The sequence below is a fragment of the Aythya fuligula genome, chromosome 3 (genome assembly GCF_009819795.1).
Source record: "Aythya fuligula isolate bAytFul2 chromosome 3, bAytFul2.pri, whole genome shotgun sequence".
Lineage (NCBI taxonomy): Eukaryota > Metazoa > Chordata > Aves > Anseriformes > Anatidae > Aythya > Aythya fuligula.
In genome coordinates this window covers 665,440-688,598 of record NC_045561.1, presented here as the reverse complement: position 1 = coordinate 688,598, position 23,159 = coordinate 665,440, and the positions used below count along the sequence as shown (strand labels likewise).

Sequence of the window (23,159 nt, the reverse complement as noted above, 5' to 3'; positions counted from 1 at the left end):
ATTTTAAGGGCTTGAAACTAGAGGTAGAGTGGGAATTTTCATGTACTTAAATAGCAGTTTTTGCTTGGCTTAATTTTACAAGAAACCTAAGAACTCTGTGCTGGATGTTTACCTCTATTAACTGCAACACAGCCTACATCTGTCCTGTGGTCTGACATTGGGAATCTGGTTCCTCCAGAGCAATTAAGATACCTTAGTAGATTTGTGGTCATCAGATTCTACAACAGCCCTGAAATATACCAGCAAGCTTTTTGCTTAGTCAGAAGCCAGGGGGCACAGCATCTCAGAGCTATAGCACCACATGAGCTGAGCAAACCCACAGCAGCAGGAGGTTAATTAACACACAGAGCCATACCGTGTGAGCTCCCACACCCTCATCAATATCACCAGTGCTCTGAAATGCACCCAGCCCAGAGGCACTCATTCATTCTGTTCCTCAGCCACAAATTTATCATCCAGAGGCCCTTAAATCATCTTTCTGCCATGGCAATACTTACTGGCATTGTAACACCAACCTTCAGACAGTTTAATCCTGGGATTAAATGCAATAGTCCCCCAAAAATCAGATGGGCTCCATGTGCAGACTGCTGCATCTGTTTGCCATTCCATCTTTGCAGCTCATCCTAGAACATAAACAGCAAAGATGTAACCATTTGGCTGAAATAATATTCCTGGTTCATGATGCAAGTGAAAGTCATGAACTGATGGCAATTCCTGTGTTGTATTTATGCAAAGATCCTCTTAAGTAGAGAGGTATGTTTAAGAATGATCTATCCTTTTGGGCAAATTTCTCCAGAATAGCTTGAAAGCTTATGAAAGAGCAAGCTTCAACGGGAAAAATGGAAATCCACTAAGAGGATGAGGAGCAAGCAGGAAGAGAGGGTTTGTGCTGGAGTCTGGTAACACAGGAACTGCATATGAGAAATAACATATGCAGAACTGTATTCTCAAGGGATTGCACTTCACCTTGGGATAGACAAGCTTCTACACGGATGAGATAAATATGAGATAACTTATTTTTACTCCCAGATTGCAAAGCAAGGGTCACCCAGCTCAGTGGGACCTACACCTTCAACATGCTTTAGTAAGGAGGGCTATTAAAGAGAGAGCTATTAAAGAGAGAGCTATTAAAGGATCTCTGCCCTGTCATGCCTATCAAAAGGACTATCTGCCCCCAAAATAGCAGCCTGCTTAATTTAGTCAGCAACTTTAACTGCAAAAGTATTTCTGTTATGTCTTGGCTTCTTACGATGACATGACATTCACATTAGTCCAAGAAGATGCACAGAAAACCTAATGTGACTGGCAGTTTGTATTTGTGGCAAAAGCATTTTCTGTAACTACTCACTTATGTGGTACTTTTTTAGCCACAGACTTTAACATTTCATCAAGACAAATGTCATCAAGCCAAAGATTTAGGACTGGAACCAAAATACAGGCATTCCCATTTCTTTGCTCAGTTTCCTCCAGCAGGCACTTCACACAGGCTTGAGCCTGTGCCCTCCTGGGCCAGAGCAAAGCTCTGCCTCCATGTCCAGGGAAACTGGACCAGGTCCCACATCCTTGATGTAAGGGGACAGATTAATAGAAGTTCTGACTTACACCATCTGAGAACCCAGCAATTAGCTGTTCTTTACAAGTTTTCCCTTTCCAACCATATGCTGCTATTACCAAAAGACATGCAACCAACCATTTAAACCATGCAAAGAAAAATCCCTGCATCTTTATAGGGGGAAAAACTGTCCTGGTGACCAACAGAAATAAACAGATTTTGACCATGGACAGATTATCTCTAACATGCATACCAAGACTTTATCGACCCTCAATTCCCTTACTTGGGGTACATACAAAGAATACTCTGTGGAGCTGCACAGTTTTAGAAGCATAACTTTATTACCTTGGATGTATACATTTGTTAAGGTAGCAACAATAATCACAGCTACTGGTATCCTTTCCTTGCTCTGCCCTCTCACTTAGCAACCAGTCTGAGTGCTGCCAGCATTATTCTCAGCTTGCCAAGGAAACTATTTCTGCTCCTTGAATTTCATTTCCTAGCAGAGTTTAATTTATACTTTGTTTTATGGTTGTCATGAAAACCTAGATCCTCCTTCCTCTGCCCATTAATTACCAGGTATGCTGAAATCCCTTCCTCCCACACAGCAGATACCAGCATCAGCTGCTGAGGGGCTGGGGCACAGCCTTCAGCCCTGTGATTGTGCTCACATTCTGCAAGGACTACTTACCAGCGTACATAAAATAGTCTCCTGCCAGATTTTGTTCCTAAGCATCTTGAAAGAAACTTCCCAGCAGAAGGATTTTTGGCTTGGTGCCTTTTTTTTGTTGTTGTTGTTTGCTTTGTTTTACCTTTGCACTTAAGGCAGATCAACATCCAGGAAGTCAAAATGCCCTTCAGAGGGAGTAGCTTCACCACCTCTGCCAAGGTAACTGTCTCCTTAAACAAGGATTATACAGACTTCTTAAGTCAGGGCTCCTAGTATCCTTTCTCAGCATTATTAGCTGAGAGCACACCTGCAGGTGCACCCGCGCACCCAGAATTAGGAAATAACTTTCTCTTACTGCTAAACTTTGCCAGAAGATTGGTTAGGTAATCCTAGAAACAAGTGCATCAGGCCAAAGGAGTCTGGGGAGCTCAGGCAATCTCATTGCCCATCTGAGGATGCCTTTCACCAGGACACTCTGCTTCATTTGGATTCCCACAAGAAAGGGGCAAACTCCAAGACAGGTAATTGTTTTATCAATACCCCAGAAAGAGCTCATGGTGCATTGCTTCCAGAGCAAGACAAGGACATGCCAGTAGCACCACTGCTAATGCCAAGCAGGTGCCAAAGGGATTTGTACCTTTCCAGCTGCCAGAAGAGAAGGAAAACACCCCCATAACATGAGCTCAGACCTGTTAGCACAAGCTACAGGCTAGCCTTCACCCAGTGCTCTGCAGATGGGAACAGCATCTGGGGACACAAATTCATGCATTCAGGAGCCACTTTTATGCACTAACACAGCTCTTCCTCAGAAGGCCTCCTGGAAAGATTTGACCACCTCCTCCAGCCACCCTGGACTTCTCTACTCTTCTGGGGTGCTTCAGGACCTTTCAAAGCATGTCTCCCTCCCAGTCTCCTCCACCAGCAGCCACCGCAGGGAAGGTTTTGCTCATGTGAAGCCTAGGGTACAAGCACAGTCCCCACATCCCACCAAGGTTTGTGACTTTGCCAGGCCAGGGGCTGGCTGCAGGAGCAGAGTGCAACCACAGCAGCCACCCCTGGGCCCAGCCCCCACTCCCCAAGCAGAGCTAGGGCCCACCCCTACCTGAGGCTATAGGTGAGGTTTGGGGTGAAAGAAGCAGGCATAGCTACAGGACAAGGATTAAGAGGCTACCTTCAGCACAGGTACCCCCTTCATTCAGAAGGAAGAGTAAGGACACCAGAAGACCTACCACAGCACAGCCCAAATCAGGAGCTGGGGGCCTGGCCCCAGGCCTAAATGGAGCTGCCAGACCCACAAGGGCTCCAGCTGGCACCGATCAGCACAATTAAGGCTCGTCGTTGCCTCTCACTCTATGCTTTAAAAGCCTCTGCCTCTTCCCCTCCTTAGCATAAAGAACAGGTGAATCTGGTGTGGTAGAGGAGGAAAATGAGGTCTTCTTCTGCTAGCATACAGTTTTTCCTATATTAGGTATAGCTAAGAAGTGTATGCTATAATTTGTCAAGTACTAGACTAATATTATGGGTAAGAATTGTGCTTTTTCTCTAGAAAATTGTTTAAAACTGAAGTAGTATCTAAAGCTGCAGCTATTACACAGCACCATGTTATCTTAAAGGGCTTTGGTATAGTATAGATAAAACACCGTTTCTCTTATTTCAGAGATATCAGCATCGTTTTATATGTATGTGTACTTTCCTGTCCATTTTCTATGAAGGCTTTGAACTTCATAAGCTTTGCTCCCTTTTTCTCTCTATTTTCTTCTTAAATGGGCCAATGAGCATACCATCTTTGAAAATTTCAGGTGTATTTCTATGTGTGGGAAGCGTTTCTATTCAGAGATGTCCCTGAATGAGTCCATTATGTATGCTATCAGCTGTTGTACACTACCAGAAACAAAATCTCCACAGCTAGGTGGAACAATAAAAGTTAATTCTGGGCTCTGGTGAGAGAGAGAGTTAGGAGACTACAATAAATCACTACCCGTTTAGAAAAGAATTTGCTAACTTTTACAAAAAGGGGAACTAAGAGACAAAGTTAGGGGAATCTTATCAAGTAGAGATAGAGTGATAGACAGCATGAAACTAGGATGCTCAAATTAATTAAAGCAAGAAGCCTTGGGCCCCTTTACCGAGGTCAGTCTCCTAATAAGAGTGTGAGCCTATCTTAAGAAAATTGTCATGTGGATGGACAAGGGCCAAGGAGCAACTGAGTCTGCACAGAAACAAGAGGTCAACTAGCGGTGACGAGGAAGAGTCATCAATCTTCATCCCCATGACCCCCGAAGACCACCACCAGAATACACTGCACAAGTGCAGATGGGAGGTGTTTATGGAAATGACTCCTTGGAACTAATTTTAATATGAAGTACAGGTTATGAATATGTATAGGGGTAGGGTGAAACTTCATGCATATGTAACTCTTTACAGCATATAATCATGGCAAGTTGCTGCGTCAGGTGCACACGACTTTGGTGGAACTACCCCCCAGTGCTGCCCAGCGCTGAATAAACATACCTACTTTACAGTCTTACTGACTGTGGAGTCCATTTTCCAGGAGTCACTGGAACAGTGATGAAATATTTCCTTTGCTCTCTGTGGTCACACTGTACTTCGTGCCCTCGCTCTGCGCATACTGCCTCAGTGAGGGCAGAGCTTGGCACCATGTCCTTGCTCACTTTGATCCCTTGATGGTTTAGCTGTGTTTCATTTTGGGAGAGGCTCATACCCAAGAGCCTGGGATATTCTTCTCTTTCCTTTCTTTCCATCATTGTGACTTTCTTCAAACCCTGGGAGAGAGGAAAATGCCCAGGCAAGTATGGGAATTTCCAGTTAACCACAGGAACAAACTTCTTTACAGTGGCTGAATGCTGGTGTTGGTTGTGCAGAGAGGCCATGGAACCTTCAGCCTTGGAGACACCCAAAGTGAAGCCAGGCATGGTCCTGGGCAACCTGCTCCATGCCTGGGCTGCAGCAGGGCTTGGAAGGGGCATCTTCAGTGCTGCCTGCCAATACCAACCTCTGTGTGCTTCTATTCAGTGTTAGTTTAGAGGGAAATGTGCTCAATTAACGTGGAACTTATCCATGTTTTGCCACCTGTGGCCAGAAAGCCTCTGATCTGGTTTCAGGTGTGTTTCAGACCCACTGCTAATTGCCCTCCAATGTTCAGTGCTCTTCTTCCAGGAGAAAAAGCTCTCCTGTGATGGAAAGGGGATAGTAGGGGCTGGGACAAGGCACCCTGCGATGTGCCCCTGGCAAAAGGGAATGAAGGAGAATAAAGTAGGAAGGATCACACAAGCAGCTGCTATGCTGGGTGAAGGCCTTGCCTCAGAGCTCAGCTTGGCTGTGGTTGGTTCCTACCTGAGCTTGCAACTGAACAAAAAGAAAATGATTTTTCCCCAAAATTATTACTTTTCTGTCTATTCCCCTGCAGGAATGCCTGGTCTGGGAGCTGGAGCATATCCCACTTTGTCTGCAGCCGTTGGAAGCCACCATGCACTGCTGCAGAGCAGGGAGACTCCTCCAGCAGCACCGAGCTTTTGTAGGCAATTTTGCAATGTACACCACGATCATTGGTATGCTGTGCATACCTCCAATGAGCCCAAAATGCAGTCGAGGCAGCCCACAGCAGCAGGGGCTGTTCGACTCTGCTATGGGGGCCAAGTGGTGGCTGCAGCCCATACATATGCATCCTCCGCTTGCTGCTTTCATAGATCCAAATTGAATCAAACCTCAGTGATCTTGATAGGGATGCAAGTCTGCAGCTGTAATTTAGAAGTTCATTAACAGTGTCCCTTCAAAGATATATTTTTTTTAATTGGAGCCCTAATTAGCAATGAATTCTCATTATTTTTCCTTGAAATCCCAAAGCAGCTTTGGCACATTTTCTTTGTTCTTTTGAAAGCTAGGAAGTGGAGAAGCCTGGGAGAGATAAAGAAGCAGCAGATTATAACCGGGGGGGGGGGGGGGGGGGGGGGGCCGAGTGTTCCCCTCAAGCCATTCCTTCAGTTTAATACCTTTTGCAGCAATTTTGCTTAATATTTATGATGTGACAAAGTAAGTATTTCCATAAAGAAACATTAACTTAATCATGGTTGAATGCCACTATCCATCTGTCCCAGAGTGATGTGCCACTTGAGTACCACACACCTTGGAATGAGCCCAGGCTCCTTTCTCGTTTGGGCAGAGAATCCATTGCTTCAAGAGGAATTTTGCAAGGGCACAAATCCAAACAGCGGCCATGAGAAAAGCTCAGAGTCAGCCCAAGAAATAGGAAGCAGCCCCCAAATGGCAGTGGGGTGGCTCTGCATGAGGCAACGTTAATCAGGGGAAGAGGCTTGCCTAGCCCCTTGTTGGCACCAATACGCCGGGCCTGATGGGAGCATCTGGCAACTGGAACTGCTCTGGGCCCCTGGATGCTGCTGGACATTGCAGCAGGACTGGGGGCCACAGCAGGCAGCACTCACCCCACCTACTGCAGTGCTCTGGGAGCAGCAATGGCCTGGTGGCACCTGTGGCACCGCTGTGCTAGAGGTGTGCAGCCATTCAACTACACCAGCACCCAAAACAGAAGTGCTGTAGGAAACACTTTGGGATCTTGGTAGATTTTGAGGATTTTTTTTTTTTTTTTTTTTTTTCCAGATGGAAGTGTAGTCATCACACATTGTTTCCACAGTCCTTCTACAATTTTGATAATAAAGGACCTCCTGTGACATTAAGTACATTTTAATTACAACATTGTCTGTAATGCGTATATCTAATTGCAAATAATTATTTTATCATATTTTGTCTGTATGCCTGTTATATGCGTCAGATATTATCTTCTCACTCCATGGTACAGGTTAATTAAAATTTCTCTTTTAATACTGTTTCAAAGCTAACCACATAATTTCATCTGAACACCAGCTGTGTTAGTAAAAAATATTTTTTACTATTTTTTGTCATGCTTGTCTATCGGGAAAAACCTGAGCCATTTCTGAAGGCTATAATTACTGCACTGCTCTCTACAGTGATTTATTTGTAAAAAAATAAATGAAGGAACAATCTCTGCAACACCAGTGGCCAGCGGTTGCTTTGTGTGTTTCTGTTTTATCTTGATTTCATTTCTTAGTTTTGCTCTCTTTCTTTTGTACTAAGAAACTCAAGGCCTCACTCTCAGAAGGAAAATTTAACATATAGCCGTTATTTAAAGTCTGTTTCAATGCTATAAACTGTGCTCAGGTTCGAGGCAATCTGCATGGTCACACAATGTTAACAAAGCTCAGCTTACGGTCATCCTAGGCAACTGTTTCCTTCCTTATTTATTGTTTCTTGGAGTGGCAATGTGAGAGAAAACAACAATATGAACACACTTGAGTCAAAGAAAGGGAGCTTAAGGTATACACAGTAAGACAGAACCCAAAACAAAGCAAGATGAGCAGAGAATGATAGAAAAAAAAAAAAAAAAAAAAAAAAAAAAGAAGAATATCATTTCAGCTGGTAGAATACTTTGTTTGCAACTTGCACTATCAAAATGAGCCCTATTTCTTGCCTTGTTTCCATTATTCCTTAGGACCAGAGTTATTTCTCCAAGCCTCACTGCCTGTGCCTCTCTGATACTTAAAATCATGTTGCTGACGTATTCTGGGAGATGGGGAAGTGTTGCTTCAGCCCTGCGCTGTGGCACTTGGAGAAGGGAAGCAAGGTAGCTCTTTTTCTGCTTTTATTGCGTAAAGCACATCTTCTTTCTTATTCTGGTTTCAAGCTAAGCAGCAACACCTCAGCACAAAAGCTCTGGGCTTCCACAGCCTGCCCCAAACTTCTTCACACAGTTCAGTTTTTTGCAAGCACAGCCTGAGTTCTCCTTAGTGGGGAGATATTTTTACACAGTTTTCTCATTCTCTGGGCCATTTCCTTTTGGAAGGTATCAAGGGACATGCAATTCATGTTCCTTCTATTTTGGATTTTTTCCACCCATAAATTCTTGTTTATCCCTCTGTACACAGTGCAGAAGGGAATCTGATGGCTTTTTCTGACAGCTGTTTCGTCCCGCCCCTTGCTTTTACTGTATAAAAGCCATTTTGATGCCTTGTGCTGCAGTGGTTAGGGGCTTTCCAAAATAATTCTTGTTAGAATTGATTAAATTCAGGACTTTTGAATAGAAAAACCTCAACTGAATCCTCCCCTTCAGTTCCATCTCTCTTCTTTTTTTTTTTTTTTTTTTTTTCCCCATGCTTTTATCTTCTTCCATAAAAGCCAGCCCTTCCTGAGCAGGAGCAGGGGGAGATTTGTGCTCAGCTCCACTTGTGCGCCTGTTTCCCCAAACTGCTCTGCACCCAGTGTCTGCTTTTGCTTTTGCTGATGGATTCCCAGGCCTGAACACCCGGCTCTGTGCGTGCTTCACACAGCTGCTTCCATCGCCTGCGGGAAGCTGGGCTCCAACAAGGGCCAGGGCCGGATCCTGTGCCCTTTCCAGGTGGTCCCCTGGCCTCATGCTGCCATGCCAGCCCCTGAAAGCAGCACACCACTTTTGGGCTTATTTCTGTAGTGCTTCCTCCTATCTAACCCACCGTAACTCCGTTTTTTGCAGACCCTCATTTTCAGCGAGACGAGTCCTGCCCAGGTAGAAGGAAGGCACTTTATAAACACCATTTGAAACGTTTGGTTCAAAGGACAGGTAATCAGTAATGGCATCTTGTGCTACAGAAATCATTATCTCACCCGTACGTTATTTAGGAGGCAAGTTTCTCTTACTTACTTTTCCCCTACCCTTTTTTCTGGGATCATTATGAAGTGTTGCATTGATACAAGTAAGTGGAGAAGTTCCGTAATTTAATCTCTGTCATTAAAATTTCAGACTGAACAGGAAAAGTTGCTGTGCCAGTTCGTCAAGTCTGGTGAAGCCCAAGCGGCTGCACTTCATGTTTCAGTGCAGGCAGCAGAAAGCAGCACAGCTTGCTACCATCAGCCCCCTGACCTACTGCAGGCAGGGAACAGCAAACAGCTTATAGCGAACTGTGACCTACACGGTTTCGCCTGTTGGCAGTGCAGAAACGCCGCTGCCTCCTGCTCCTCCTGTTCCACTACAATCTGATGGCAAATGAGCCGCGTCATGGCTTTTCATTATTTTGACCACAGTTCTGTTCCATACCTGTTGTTGTATGTAAGGATAAGTCCCTGCTCTTTGACCATCAGAATGTGATTTGTGTGATCCTTCTGACATGAAATTTAAAAAAATATGCATGCCCTTGAGATTGTGGTTTGCAGGCCCATAGTTCATCTTTAGTCCTCAGTGCTTTTATCCGTTAAAATCAAAGCCCCTGGTGAGCATAGGTTATCTGGGGTTTGTAAGACTAGCCACCAGCCATGCTCAGCAGATCGTGTCCATTTGGCAGAGGCCATATCTGTCCAGGCAGAGCACGCTTCCCCTGCCCTACCACCTTCCTGCTCCCAGGCCAGCTGGCACTGCACATTCCTGAGCCCTGTTCAAGGCGAAACAAGCCATTTTCTGCCTTCCCCACCCACAGGAGCATCTGAATGCCAACAGCGGAAGGGCATCCTGAGGGAGGCAGCTCCCTGGGAAATCCGGAGCCCTTGGGCGGGAGCCTGGGTAAGCTGAAAGCTAGTGTTAGAGCCCTGGGATCAGATGTACCGGGATCCTGGAAGCCACACTGCCACCTCCACCCACAGCACCAGACAGAAAGGGGGCCAGGGCTGCACAGCTCACGGTACACACAGCCCTGATGTTACTTTCCAGGTCTTGTTTTTGCTACAACCTTCCATAGGGATATAACTCATTGCAGCCAACATGCATGTTACCTGCATGTGCACGCAGCTAAAAAGATTTGAGGAACTAAACAAGAGAGATTTACCTCAGTGAGTGGTGAACCCATTCCCACCGCCTCTGTGCTTATGTCTGAAGTTCAGCTCACTAAGCACATCACATTGTGCTGTGACCATTTAAATGTAATTCTGTGGTAAGTGTTTACTGCTTTGCCTCTTTGTTTGCTTCCTTCCTTACATGACTACTTTATACAGATTTTACTTCAGATCCTGAAAGCTGAATGATCAAATCTTTTTTGGGAAATTAATCTACATTAAGCATCAGCTTCTGGAAATGCATCATTGGACTTTCTGGGAAATTACTGTTGTCTCATTGTTAGAAAACACAAGTCATAGGATTTCACAGTGGTTCCCCTACACAAGCTGAAATCATTGCTGCAAGTTTATTGTGATTTCTATTTCCCATTATGCTACATTGTCATAAACAAATCATTTGAGAAGTTGTATTTCATGATAGGTAAAAAGTCAGTTGCATATAAACTTGAGTTCCTAAAAGTATGTATTAATTTAGTTGTATTTGCTTACCTAAAACTCAGGAGAAATTGTTTAACATACTTTCATCTCCATGTTATACCGACTGCTTGTTCTTAATAAAAGACAAAGGAATTTTAGTTCATGAAGATTAGCCAACATGTGGCAATGCAATTACAAGCAGCAAAAACATTGCACTCATTATATTTTGAATGGGACATGACATGCGGAAGGAAATGTGAGTTAGACCATCCAAGGTTTATTATTCAGTTTTGTATTGTGATGACTTAGCAAATGCAAAGATGGATTACAAAATAAATGGGAAAAAAATCTTGTTAACTTCCAATTGTAAAACATGTTATTAGCTTGTATATTTCCAAATAATATTCACTCCAAAAACTAGGAGAAGAAACTTCTGAGGAGCAAAGCCTCTTATCACATGCCATATGGAAGTGTCTTAATTTCTGGAAGCTTTAAAGTTTTTTTCATGAGAATACAGTGAATAGTGTCAATGTTTGCCCCTGTACCAACCGGCTTATTTTTTTTATTTCAGAGGAACCCCTAGTGGTAGAGAGAACAGATCTGCCTCATTCAAACAATAAGCATGTTAACATTTTACCTGTAACAGAAGCCAGTTTGAATTTGGTGCACATGTATTGCACGGGGTTTTTCAACACTGCTGGACACCAAAAGGTGGACTCCAAACCTCCACTGGTTGCTGTCAGCTGGATATCTCAATGTCTCTAGTCACCAGAACCAGCCTCCAACCTCCAAATACAAATTTCATGCCCACACTGAATTTACCTCCTACACACAACATTAGAAGCACATTTTCATCTCTTCAGTTCACTGATGAACAAGGACTGGGTTCAAATAACATTAATTCTGTGATTAAAGCACGCAATTAAAAACAAAAACAAACAAAAAACCCCACTCTAATTATGCAAATGTTAAACTGTGCTGAATTACTGAGTTCTTCACATGACCACATTTTCCAGCTTCTAAGAGGGAGAGAAAGAGCGTTGTCCTGGAGCACTGCAATTCAAGTCATGAAATCTATATTCAGTGGAGCTTCTCAACAGAGGAATTCCTGGCAAACTTTAAATCAGCGAATGCATGAAGCTCTGCAGTTACGTGCTAGGCACCAAAATGCTTACTTAGTTATCACAAATGTTATAAGACATTAGAGCAGCCAAATAATCACAGTAGCTTTATCTCCAAAAGCATTTTTGTTTTGTTTTGTTTTGTTTTTTAACAAAGAGGGAAAAGACAAAAACATGGAAAGATCAGAAATTGCCAGAAAAGACAAACTGAAAGCTCTTGTTGTTATAAGTCAATTAAAGTAAAAAGGAAGAAATAAAAAAAAAAAAAAGTGAGAAGGAAAAAAGAAAAAAAAGCAAGCCGATATTTTAGCTCTATGCTTCTTTAGCCAACTGCACGTATTGATTTGTGGCAGTGAAAAGGAAAAGCTGTAATAACCTCACTCAGTCTTCTCAGGAAGCTGCAGATACTCAACTTGCAACACATGACAAATAATTTTAGATTTTTTTTTGAGATTTACAACTTTTCTAGAATGAGACATTGTGTAACAAACCGTGTATGGGAAGAACATGCACCATGAATTACTGTAAACTTTAAGTTGGTTCCAAACAATATACTCCCAGACAATAACACATTCTCTTTTTCTGATGGCAAGATCATGCTTTTAAAGTGTGTGTGTGTGGGGGGGGGGGTTGTCACAAAAATGATTTTGCTTTGTTAAAAGTTTTGTTAGAAAAATGCCGAGCGCCAGCCAGCACCGTCCCTCTTCCCAATGCCCAAGGCAGTGAATTCTTCAAGAGGGCAGTCGGGCGAGTTTATTTTTTGCTAAACGTGGCAGGTAAGATTTCTGTGCCTTAGTCACAGCACTCTCTTAGGACGTGCCCCTTTCCTTGCATTTACTAAAGATGACTTTTCTACCCAGGCTTTTACTGAAGGACTCTGAGGGGTTTCGCCCGAGCCCCTCCGGGTCTGCTTCTGAGGAAAAACGAAGTTTTTGGCGCACAGCCGCGACGGGGGCGTAACCCAGGGGAGCAGCAGCGCCCCACCTCCGAACAGCGAACATGACGTCACGATGACGCCACGCTACGGCCCTCCCAGCGCCCGTCCTGCCCCGCGGAGCCATCCCGTGAGCGGAGGGCGGCGGCGGCGCTGTGCGGAGTCATCCCGTGCCGTGCCGAGCCGTGCGGCCCTCGCCGGCCTCCCGCGCGGCGCCCGCTTGCCCCCGGCTGCTGTCGGGGGTGGCGGTCCCGGCCCCCCGCCATGTTCTCCAGGAAGGGCCATGCCGACGCCAGGAAGTGCACGCAGAAGGCGCTGGACCCCAAGCGGGACGTGCTGACCCGCCTCAAGCACCTCCGGGCGCTGCTGGGTGAGAGCCGCGGCACCGCCCGGCACGGCACGGCACGGAGTTCGGGGTGGGGTGGGGTTTGTGGGGGGTGTGCGGGGGGTGCTGGTGCTTGCGGCAGCCCTTTTCCTTGGGAAGAGAAAAGGAAGAGAGGAAAAGGGAGCGCTCCCCAGCCCCACGCCGGCAGGACGCCTTGCAGGATGTCTCAGCAAATCCAGCAGTTGTGTTGTGCCAGCAAGTGGTTTCCTTTTTTACCCCTAGGTGTTACGTCTCGTCCTTTCTGAAAGGACGGAGAAGAGCTGCCCGCACGGCAGGGACTGAAGCCCTTTCTGAAGACATGCCGCTGTGCCGCAGCTCTCCTTCGAGCTCCCCTGTGGTTTCGGGGAGCTCTGCTGGCCACAGCTCCTGCAAGGCGGCAGTGCCTGTCCTCTCGGAGCTACAGGAGCCGTTAGGAGGTCAGCAGTGCCATTTACTGCCCATGGTTTTGCAAACTGGCTCCTGTCGCTCGGCGTGAAAATATTTGTAGTGCAGTGTTGTTTGGGCACACAATAGCAAACAGCCCCCCAGAGGTATTTTCAGAAGACCCATATGTACAAGCTGCTCCTTTTAGCAATGCTGCTTTGTCCTTTTATTCTAACCTTAAAGGCTTCGTGTCATTGTGTTTTGAGATACACTTCCACTGTCTGTGACAATGTTGAACCTCTTTCTCTAGTGTCCCTGTAGAGCCGAAATCTTAACCCTGGTCTTTTTATTCTGAACATTTAAACTTCTCAGTGAATTTTAGCTATGTTCTATGGTTTGTGGGGTTTTGGGTGGCCTCGTGTTCTGCTAGTCAGCAAACTGCGACAGGAAGAGGCTCTTTTAAGAGTTCCTGGGCACTGTTCCGGTTCAGGAGAATCGGTAATAGTGTTAACACTTGTTATTTTGGATTATTTTTTAAAGAAATGAGGAAGAAAAAGTGATGCATGAGGCTTGTACTTCTTGTGTACTCTACTTATTTTGTTGGTGTGCTGGCCCATTTCAGTCGAGATTGACAGCTGTGTAAGAGTCTCATAGAGGTGCAATTTTCTGTGAGACATAAGGCACTGACTGAGGAGATAGAGGGCCCAAGGTTAGCAGCTCCTCAAGAAAGTAAGAGTTGGTCACCATGTTTTCCCTGGGGAAGCCTCTCTCCTTTTGGTCAGTATCTACCTCATTCTCAGCCCCTCCATGTGCTTGTTCCCAGTGCTCTGCAGGATGCGAGGACCAGCAGTAGGTCGAGGCTTTGCAGAATGGAGGTGCAGTGCTCCAGTGCTCCTCTGCCTGGTCCTGCGCCAGGCTGCATGGGAAAACCTGGCGGTGGTCCAGAGCATGGGACATCAGTGGTGTTGAGATTAAAAGCCTCTTCCTGTGGCGTTTCCCTGACAGGAGAGAATACATAAAGGGTGTTCTCAGTGTGATGCAGTGGAGGAGGAGCTTGTTGTGAATGTGACCCCGGGTGAGAAGAGTAGCGACAAGCCTCCCTCAGGACTGTACCTTTGAGAAAGTACGTGCTTCATGAGAGTGCAGATACAAAGGAGTAAAAAGTCTTGATAGTTTAGCTGGTCACAGGCATTTAAGTGATTTTTTACTGTTGTTGTTTCTCAAGGTTTTAATCAAACTTCTCTCTGACTTAAACATTTCCCTGCGATCTACAGCCTTTAACTAGCTTGTCTGAAGAGGTTTTTCTGGGTAATTAATCAGTGGAGAAAGTACTGGACAAATCAGTAAGGGGTCTCATCAGGCTCTAAAAGTGGCCCTGTTTTGCAGGTCTTTTGAGCAACAAGGTGTTCAGGTTTGCAATGCCTGGTCCGTAGTTGTTCAAGCTCCATCATTTGGGCAGAGAAGTTCGGTTGCTGTGTGGGGCACTAGGAGACAGGTGACTGGTACTGCGGTCCCTCTGTGCTGGGGGCGGTCGTGCTTCTTGTGGGTGGCGCTCAGCCTTTGCTCTGGAGCTAGCCACAGGTGAAGAGGACGTGGCTGTTCCTGTTATGACTTCCTCCTGTTCCTTCAGTGCATGTAGAAAATCTTCACAGTAAGAGGTCTGGTGGTCATTTTTCTGTTTATCCCTACTGGGAACCAAGCTTGTACCTTTCTTTTATTGGAGGTGTATAAAATGTTCTGCTTGCTTGTGTTTTTTAATCATAGTATATATTTACCTGCCTAAGGAGAGGAGGTTGAAAGGACAGAAGAAGATTGCACCTGCGTTACCCCCATGTGTTTCAACTATATATTTACCTTATTGATCGTGTGCTTTACAAACAATATTAAAATTTCAAGCTTCATTTTAAATAATCTGGGGATTTTTTGTTTCCAAGATGAGGTTTTAGAACACTTTGTGAAGACATCCTGCAGAAAGATGTTCTAAAAGACTGTAGTCAGGGCTTGCAGGCCATACGCTTCTCCCTTCTCTTCCACACTCACTAAAATAAGCGGACCTAAAGAAATCAGAAATATGGCGACTTTATATTCATGTTCCCCTTTCAGCCCTGTGGAAGGACATGACCAGAACCAGGACACAATTATTAGAGAGGAGTGCTTTAAGGTGCAGTGCTGGCATTGCTGTGGCTCCTGGGTACGCCCATATACCAGGGTGCTCATTTTTGTGAGCCAGGGAGGTGCAGAGGAGGTTGCCAGGCTCCTGTGATGGATCTGAGGAGTGGAACAAATAGGGAAATGTGCCTATTAGCATGACAAAATTAATTTGTGTCCCAAAGCAGGTGGTGTATGAGGTAGTGTTGTCTGGCAGTTTTCAGTAATGATACTGATTACCCGGTTGGCTAGAGAAAGAAAGTGTCACTTCTGAATAAACATCTTTTCTCCAAGTGTCTGTTACATTTGGATACAGCAACCCAGTTTGGTGATGGAACTTATTAAATGTTGGTTTTGAGTGATAATGGCTATCGGTGCTGGAGGGCTGGGTGGCATGCTGGTGGTGTGTTTGCTGAAGGGCCATGGTGTGACTGCTGGCTGTCTTCTAGCAGGTGTGTTTTATTGCAGGGATGGTGTCAAAGCAGTCTCCGGTTACGTTACCGAGACGTCTTTTGAAAACTTCAGTAAACACACTGGATAGTATGGGGGGTGCCTTTTTTAAATATAATTTCTTCATAGGAATGATTGCAAGTATGGCTTTTATGGTATTATTCAAACACAGAAAACGAAGCAGAGCATGGTAAGAACCTCTCCTAAGGATTTAGGAATTAAGGAAACAAAGCTTTTGATATAAAGACTCAAAAATAGTTGGATACTTCCCTACCTGGTTGCTTCAGGTCTCTTAGCTGTCATCTGTGTAAGTCTGTCTAATGCCCAAAAACTGGAAAAAGATTCACTTTAAGTCTTCATTGCTTATAACATCTCTCGAGCCTCTGGAGCTCTTCAGGAGGCTTCATCTTTGAGGTGTTTTCCTCTGTTTGATGGGTTGTTACTCACTGGGACAGTTGTCTACCTACATGATGATACAGAATACTGACCAGAATTATGACATTACTATTTTAAAGTGGATGTTCACTTCTGTAAGGACCAAAATTTCCTCCATTTTTTTTAAATTTCTATAAAGATGTTCTAACTTTCAGAACTTATGTGATGTCAGCAGTAACTTCTTTTCCAAACCCAGTGTGTGGAAGCATTGATAGCATGGCCTTTTCTAAGGATAGGATTGAAAAATCGTTTTTTTATAACTGGTAGTAGTGATGTGTAGGCTTGATACTTTCCACATGTAAATTAAGCCCACTGTACTATTTACTGGAGCATTTTGCGTGGGGCTTTTTAAACATAAATGTATCCTTGCTCTTCAAGGCTTTGTTTCCATGGCTGTTCTTGGGGAAAACTTTTTTTTTTTTTTTTTTTTTTAACTGAAATGCTGCTCTCCATGTTTTTGCCTTGGGTGGAATTGCACTGTTTAGTTTAACAGCTTTGTATGGTTTAGTGCCAGTCCCTTGAATTTTTCTTGTGCTTTCAAGAATGGATCTGCCATGACACAACACCTCTTGTGAATAATGGTGCTGTGAAGAAACAACTGCTGTTTGCTGTGGTGCTCCCCATTAATCTAGACAATGTCATTATTTGCTTATGCATAACAATGGGTGAGGTACCACACAATGCTATATGATTTTATTTCAGGTGATGTTCCTTTCCTTGGTGGTGGTGGTGGTGTTCTTATTCATTTCAGAGTGTGATTTGCCTAGGACTTCAGTGCATGCTTGGGTCTTAAAACTTCTTGATTGCTTAAGGCTGGAAATTATAAAGTCAGTCTGTGGGTAGGCTTCACGAATGATCTGTGGTGATTTCGGTTGGCTGTCACCTTCACGTTACGCTTAGAAATAGGTGAAAATGGAAACTTATCATTGCTGCTATTGGATGTGCTGCAAGCTGCTGGAAAGATGGTGACAATATGACTGAATTAGGTGGCTGGACTTTTATTTTCTTGTTCTGAGTGGTGCTAAGGATGACAACCTTGTGCTGGAAGGTGTGGTGGAGGCAAACCGTGAGTGAGCCTCGGGTAACCGAGCCTGGCTCCTGCATGGAGCACTGGCTGCCTGCTGCGCTTCCTTCCCATGCTGCTGCATCTGGCCTCCCGTGTCAGGTCTGGTGTGGGCTCCCTCATTTCACCTCAGCTCATCCCAGTGGTGGTGGGACTGCTTGAAGCAATTGTGATCACGGTTGCCTGGGAGATTATTTGGCTTTTTTTCAAACAGCTTTGCAGATCCATGAATCCAAACTTGGACATTTGCTGGGGTGGATTGTTAGACTGTACACTTATTCCTGTTTGGTTTTGAGTATGCTGCCTGAGTGAATTGTGTGCCAGAGAGCGGAATGCAGGCTGGTGGCTGAACTAACAGTGTGCGCCTTGGGGCCTGTGCTGCAGCACCTGGCTCCTGGGTGCGCATGGACCAGCTGGCTGCACTCAGAGATATGGCTCTTGGCAGGCTCCTCAGCCAGCAGGGCCGCAACCACGTCCTGCGCTTGGTGCACCGGGTGCTGATTGTGCTGGGCTCGTCCTCCTTCCTTTGTCTACTGCTCCCTGTGGAGCAGTAGACAAATGCATGGTGCTTCCTGCTGGAAGTTCCTGGAGTAGAGTAATACGGAACTTGCTAGGTTGCCAAGCACAGTCCTTAATATATTTTTGTCAAAAAAATGCAAATTGAGAAGAAATCATGTTTTTCGTTATATCTCTTCACCAAAAATGAGTCAATAAGGAATGGATTTTTTTTTTTTTCGTTCTCAGATTTTGTTCTACACAGTTCTGTACAGCTCAAATTATGTACACTTGCTAGAGATGTTATTTTAGGCACATTCAAAAGTGAATGGTTGTAAACTTCCTGTGTTTAGAAAAGCCATTGTTCTTTGGATTGCCTGTGAAATTTGAGGTGTTAATTCAAATTAGAAGATTTCTAAAATAATTTAATTCATTTTTAGTAATTTTAAGTTTCCCTGCCAAAGGTATATTTCTTTGGGGGGGTGGGTGGGAGGGGGGAGGAAAATTATCTTCTGGGCTTCTACTTAGCATTTAAAGTTCTAAGTTGAAAGAACTGTGCGATTTTTGAGATGGTAAGTAAAAAATGTATGTAGTTTCAGGGGTGGGGCTAGTCATAAAAGTTTATCATTAACCAGAGCATGACTGCAAATTCATCTTTTCATCTGCTTTACTTTTTTAAGTACGTAAGACAAAGGAAATCCCTCAAGTTTGTGTGAACTATGTATAAATAACATGAAACCAGCTGACTCTGGATGTTTATGGAATTAAGGGAGGATTTCAGCTGCTTAAATGAATACAATAACATTTTGTTGTTAATAGATAAAAGGAAAACTGATGCGCTAATGACATGATTATTGTCCCCTCTTATTTTTTTATACCACAAAGAGTAATAAGAACTTGTAATAAACACAAATTCTTATTAAATGGCACTAGAGTAATTTGAGTCCCTAAATTTTAAGCTTAAGTAGTAAGGCAAGTAAGGGTCCACTTGCCATCACCCCGAGAGCCAACTTGGTCATATTCTATATAGAAGTTTCATGTGTGCCCTCACGAATATGTTGTTGTTCCCTCTGCATTGCTGCAAGAGCTGTGATGTGTTGAAGTACTGGCTAATGACAACTGCCCTTGTTTGGGGAATGGAGGTAGGTGATATGTGCTTTTGGAAAGGCACCAGCGCTCTGATGGCTGATGTTTGTCAGCTTGGCTTAGATTTTAGTGCTCAGAGTTCTGAATTCACAAGGTGGTTGCTTTTCAGCAGAAGTTACGTGAGAGTTACTTATCAGTCCACATAAATAGAAAAATATAAATAGAAAAATAGAACCTAACACCTTCAATTCAATTTAATTCAGTTTAATTTTCCTCGAATGTTTACAAGTACTTCTTCAGTCAATTTGATTTGCCAAAAGTTGGTATTTTACCTTAGTATCTTTAGTGATAAATAAGGAAACTTTCTCTAATTTTTTTTTTTTTGAAAATCTGAAGAATGAGCCTTATCTGCTACAAATCAAACAGATCTGTAGTAGTGATCCAAGTTACTGTCTTAGGCTTTCTGACGACTTGTGTTAAACTCCATCTTGAGAAGGAGTCTTTCTCGACATATTTTCTGTTCGTCTGTGACGATCATTTTTGGTGAAATTAGCAGAAGTGGCTGGTTTGCGTGCAGAGCCAAAGCAGGAGAGTAAAGGAGCATGTGAGTCCCAGGTACACTGTGCATGGTGCTGCCTGTACAGAGATGCTTTCCTTCTACCCTGGAGAGACCTGGGGAGGGGAGGCATTGATTTTTTTTTTTTCTTTTAGAGTTAGGTTGGCAGTGGTATTGGAATGTCAACTTACGTGTAGGATTGCAAGGAGGTGTTGCTTTTGGAGTGAGTATCTTGTTCTAGAGTAGTAAGTGGGGGTATTATTGGCCTTTTGACATTTATGGTTCAAACTTCATAACCTTAAGTTTTGGAATTTAAGGTTATAGTTCTATATCCCTTTATGAGATGAGATAGTTCAGTAGGAAAAGGATGCAGATATAAGAATGCATGCTTATGTCAGAATAGCAGATGAGTCATCTCCAAAATGCCATATTTATAGAATAGAGGAATTCACGTTGTTTTGTTCAGGCAGTTCCTTTCTCCTCCTTTCATAATTTCAAGGAAAAGTTTCCTTTTTGTTTACATTTTAATGACCTCATACTTTCATATGAAATCCTTGTAAATGAATGCCTTGTTTTCTCCTAGAGTCTTATTTAACAGAACACATTCATAGAGGGGAATAATTGTACTTAGTTTGTGAATTCAAAGGCCAGCAGCTTTGTAGGAAAAAGATTATCATGGAAAAGAGATTCCATGTGCTAATTGTTTCCATAGTGCAAGCACCAAACAAAGCCTTACTACTGAAAAGGTATTACTTAATTCTTCTTTTTTTTTTTTTTTTTGGGGGGGAACACAAAACCCTAACATTAGCTGTCCAAGGCTAATATCATTCTGTTGTTGATATGTGATATTATTGGTGGCTCTTGCTGTAGTCAGCTTTGTTGTCTTGGTTAATGAATGGCTTTCTTGAGAGGTGAAACTTAAGTAAGAAAAAATGTTGTTAATGATTCTTGCCCTTTATCCTCTTATTTCTGTGTGGAATCATCATCTTTCCTTGACCAAATCAATTACAATAAAGTGGAAACAGACAAAATCAAAATATGTTTAGCAAATACCAAGTTTAGGAAACGTTAGATCACTTTTTTATTTCTTAAAAATAAGTTTATTTGAAATTTCAGCCCTAGGTTAAGGCCTGAAGAAGTGTTGCATGTGTGGGTTTTCAATTTGTTTGAAAAAATAATGAAAGTATGCTATTTTTTTCATTTGATTCACTTGCCAGATAAATTTAATAACTGCATTTCAATTTTGCATATGGAAATAATTTTTGGCATTTATGTTTTTTCCAAAAGTACCTGCTTGATGATGCAGAAACTATTTGGTCAAATACCTCTGCTGACATCAAAAGGTACTTTGTAGAATACTTTCCTGGAAGTGGTTTGGAAATAGAAGAATGAAAAAAATTGAGGAGTATTCTGGTCTGAGGTTTTAAAGATGGAGAGGTAATGAAAAGCTGTTAACTGTGACAATCTAAAAGATGCAGATCAGGTTTTCAGAAGTATTTATTGGCTGGTGGGATTTCCAGAAGAAGTGAAGGAATGCAATAGGAACAGTTAGTCCTTTAGCCCAGTGATCTGTGACCTTTGCTTCAAACATTAACTGTACATTCAAAATACTTTCCTACACTAATTTTCTTGTCTGATTTGGTTTGTCTAACGTAGGTTTATGTATTTAATAAATAATGATCTGCTTTTTAATTAGAAGTCCAGATTTTATGCCATTTTACATACTGCCTGGGTAGAACTGTGCGGTGGCTGGCTGTACCACCACCTCTCCATGGCTCTGGACCTTGGTCCCTGGGTGCTAGCAGAGAGCAGTTCTGAGCAAGCAGAGGAGCGGCAAAAGTCCAGGGTGTGTGCTCAGGGTGCTGCCACTACTCATTGATGTCTTATCTGAGCTACGAGTCGCGCACGGTACCCTTCTTCTGTTTGCTGTGTCGCTTGGGGGTACGGAACATGGCGGGACAGGATTAGTTCAGATATGCCCTGCCTGAGTGGTTTGTTAGTTTGAGATCTCCTCCAGTCTCATGCTGAATTGCAAAGAGATCTTCTCCCATGGTATCTTTTTAATTCTCAAAATCTTAAAGAATCATTTTAATTTTGATTTAATTTAGGAAATTATCTCAATTTATTTCTGGAGGTTTCTGGAGTTGTGTGCTCTTCTAGTAGAATTACGTCCAAATGAATATTAAAATGCATGTTAAATCTGATTTCAGATATTGCAGTGGTGACGAAGGTCTTCAGATATTGACATTCACTGATGCCACAGTAGTGCTTCTCTGTATCAGTTTCAGTTTGTGTATCTGTGACTGCATAGTTTCTGTATCTTGAAAAATGAGACAAGATATTGTTCTGGCCTTTAAATACTGCATCTTTTTTCAAATTAATAGCATATTTTTTTCCTCTAATGAACTTCCATTTGATCTTACTGGCAACATTAATTTAAATCTATTCGTTTGGACTTACTGGCACTCAGATTTTTAGTTTACTGAAACAATTTGCTCTCTGACGCAAGTTTAACTCTGCAGAGAATCAGGTTACTGAATTAAATTTGTTAATGAAGGTAAAAGGCTCTCTTTCGTTGGGTGGTACCCTAGGATAAACTTTTTACAAACAACCTTTAACTCAGTTTTTCTGTAATTAAACTTAAAAATTATGCATTTGACTAATTGAAAAATCTGCAATTTTAAGTTTTGTTACTAATGAAATGTGTGAATTTTACCTTTGTTTTTAGTGTAATGTTATTGGCTGATACAGATCATGGTGTTCAGGCAATCACTGTGAATACTTCTTTGGTCTTTTTGGACTGTGTTTTACCCTTCACTTGTTCTCACCCCTTTGCTCTCAACTTCCTTTGCAGAGCTGTCTTGCAAGCTTCCTCTACTCAATGTACGAGGTTGATTTTACCCTTGAGTGAAGAATTTATATATTTATTCTAAATGAGATCTTTTGAATTTGCTATGGAGTCTTAGATCTTTCTAGGGCAGCTACCGAGTAGTGCAATTTGCAAAGTAATTTAAAACTTGTTCATAAATGAGTTACTAGTGTCATCGGCTGACAAATGGGCTAAAAAGTAGTCCTAGGTGATGGTGGCTAAACCACATAGTTCCTTTTTATTTGGGCTCAGCCCTTCTACTCTGTACTTGTATCACAGAGAAGAATTCTCAGTAATGTATACTTCTGATTATTAAGAAGTGTTGAATTCAGTATAATATTTCATGTAATCCCCTGTTTGGAGAAATGGTGAATCCTTTTGATATCAGGTAGCTTTAATATTTGATAGCAAAAAATGTGTCTCATGGATTAAGAATTTGTATGGAAGTGGTATATTGACACATCCCCTTTTTATTTTGTTAACAGAAAACAAATGAACCTAAACCACACTGTAGACTTTAAAAAAAAAAAAAAAAAAAAAAAAAAAGTAAAAATGTAAACTTCCATATTTTACTTCTAACACTGGAATCACAATTTTGGGAATATCATTATAGATTCTATACTAAAATTGTTTTGTATTGTATTTATCTCATCTTCCAATTTGCATGAAGAAAACAGTTTTAAGGTTTCTGATGTTGTGTTAAAACTCCATTTGTTCTCCTCTGCAGATATTGTGGATGGAAGTGATCTGAAGCAGTTATTTGA

The 23,159-nt window shown here is 42.8% G+C and overlaps 1 protein-coding gene and 1 long non-coding RNA gene across 2 annotated transcripts in view; one reads left to right on the top strand and one right to left on the bottom strand.

Annotated features, from left to right (window-relative positions):
- Positions 1–4,669: 4,669 nt before the first annotated feature.
- Positions 4,670–21,190, bottom strand: LOC116487884. The gene is made up of 3 exons (XR_004253117.1): positions 21,179–21,190; positions 16,640–16,643; positions 4,670–4,733 (listed from the first exon to the last, which is right to left on the bottom strand). It is a non-coding gene; the product is annotated as an uncharacterized LOC116487884 (long non-coding RNA).
- The window catches only part of RALGAPA2 (Ral GTPase activating protein catalytic subunit alpha 2), a 139,135-nt gene continuing 128,663 nt past the window's right edge, over positions 12,688–23,159 (top strand). Inside the window, 2 exon segments of the mRNA XM_032185106.1 lie at positions 12,688–12,915; positions 23,123–23,158. Of these exon segments, the coding sequence (XP_032040997.1) occupies positions 12,810–12,915; positions 23,123–23,158 (142 nt within the window). The 5' untranslated portion in view covers positions 12,688–12,809.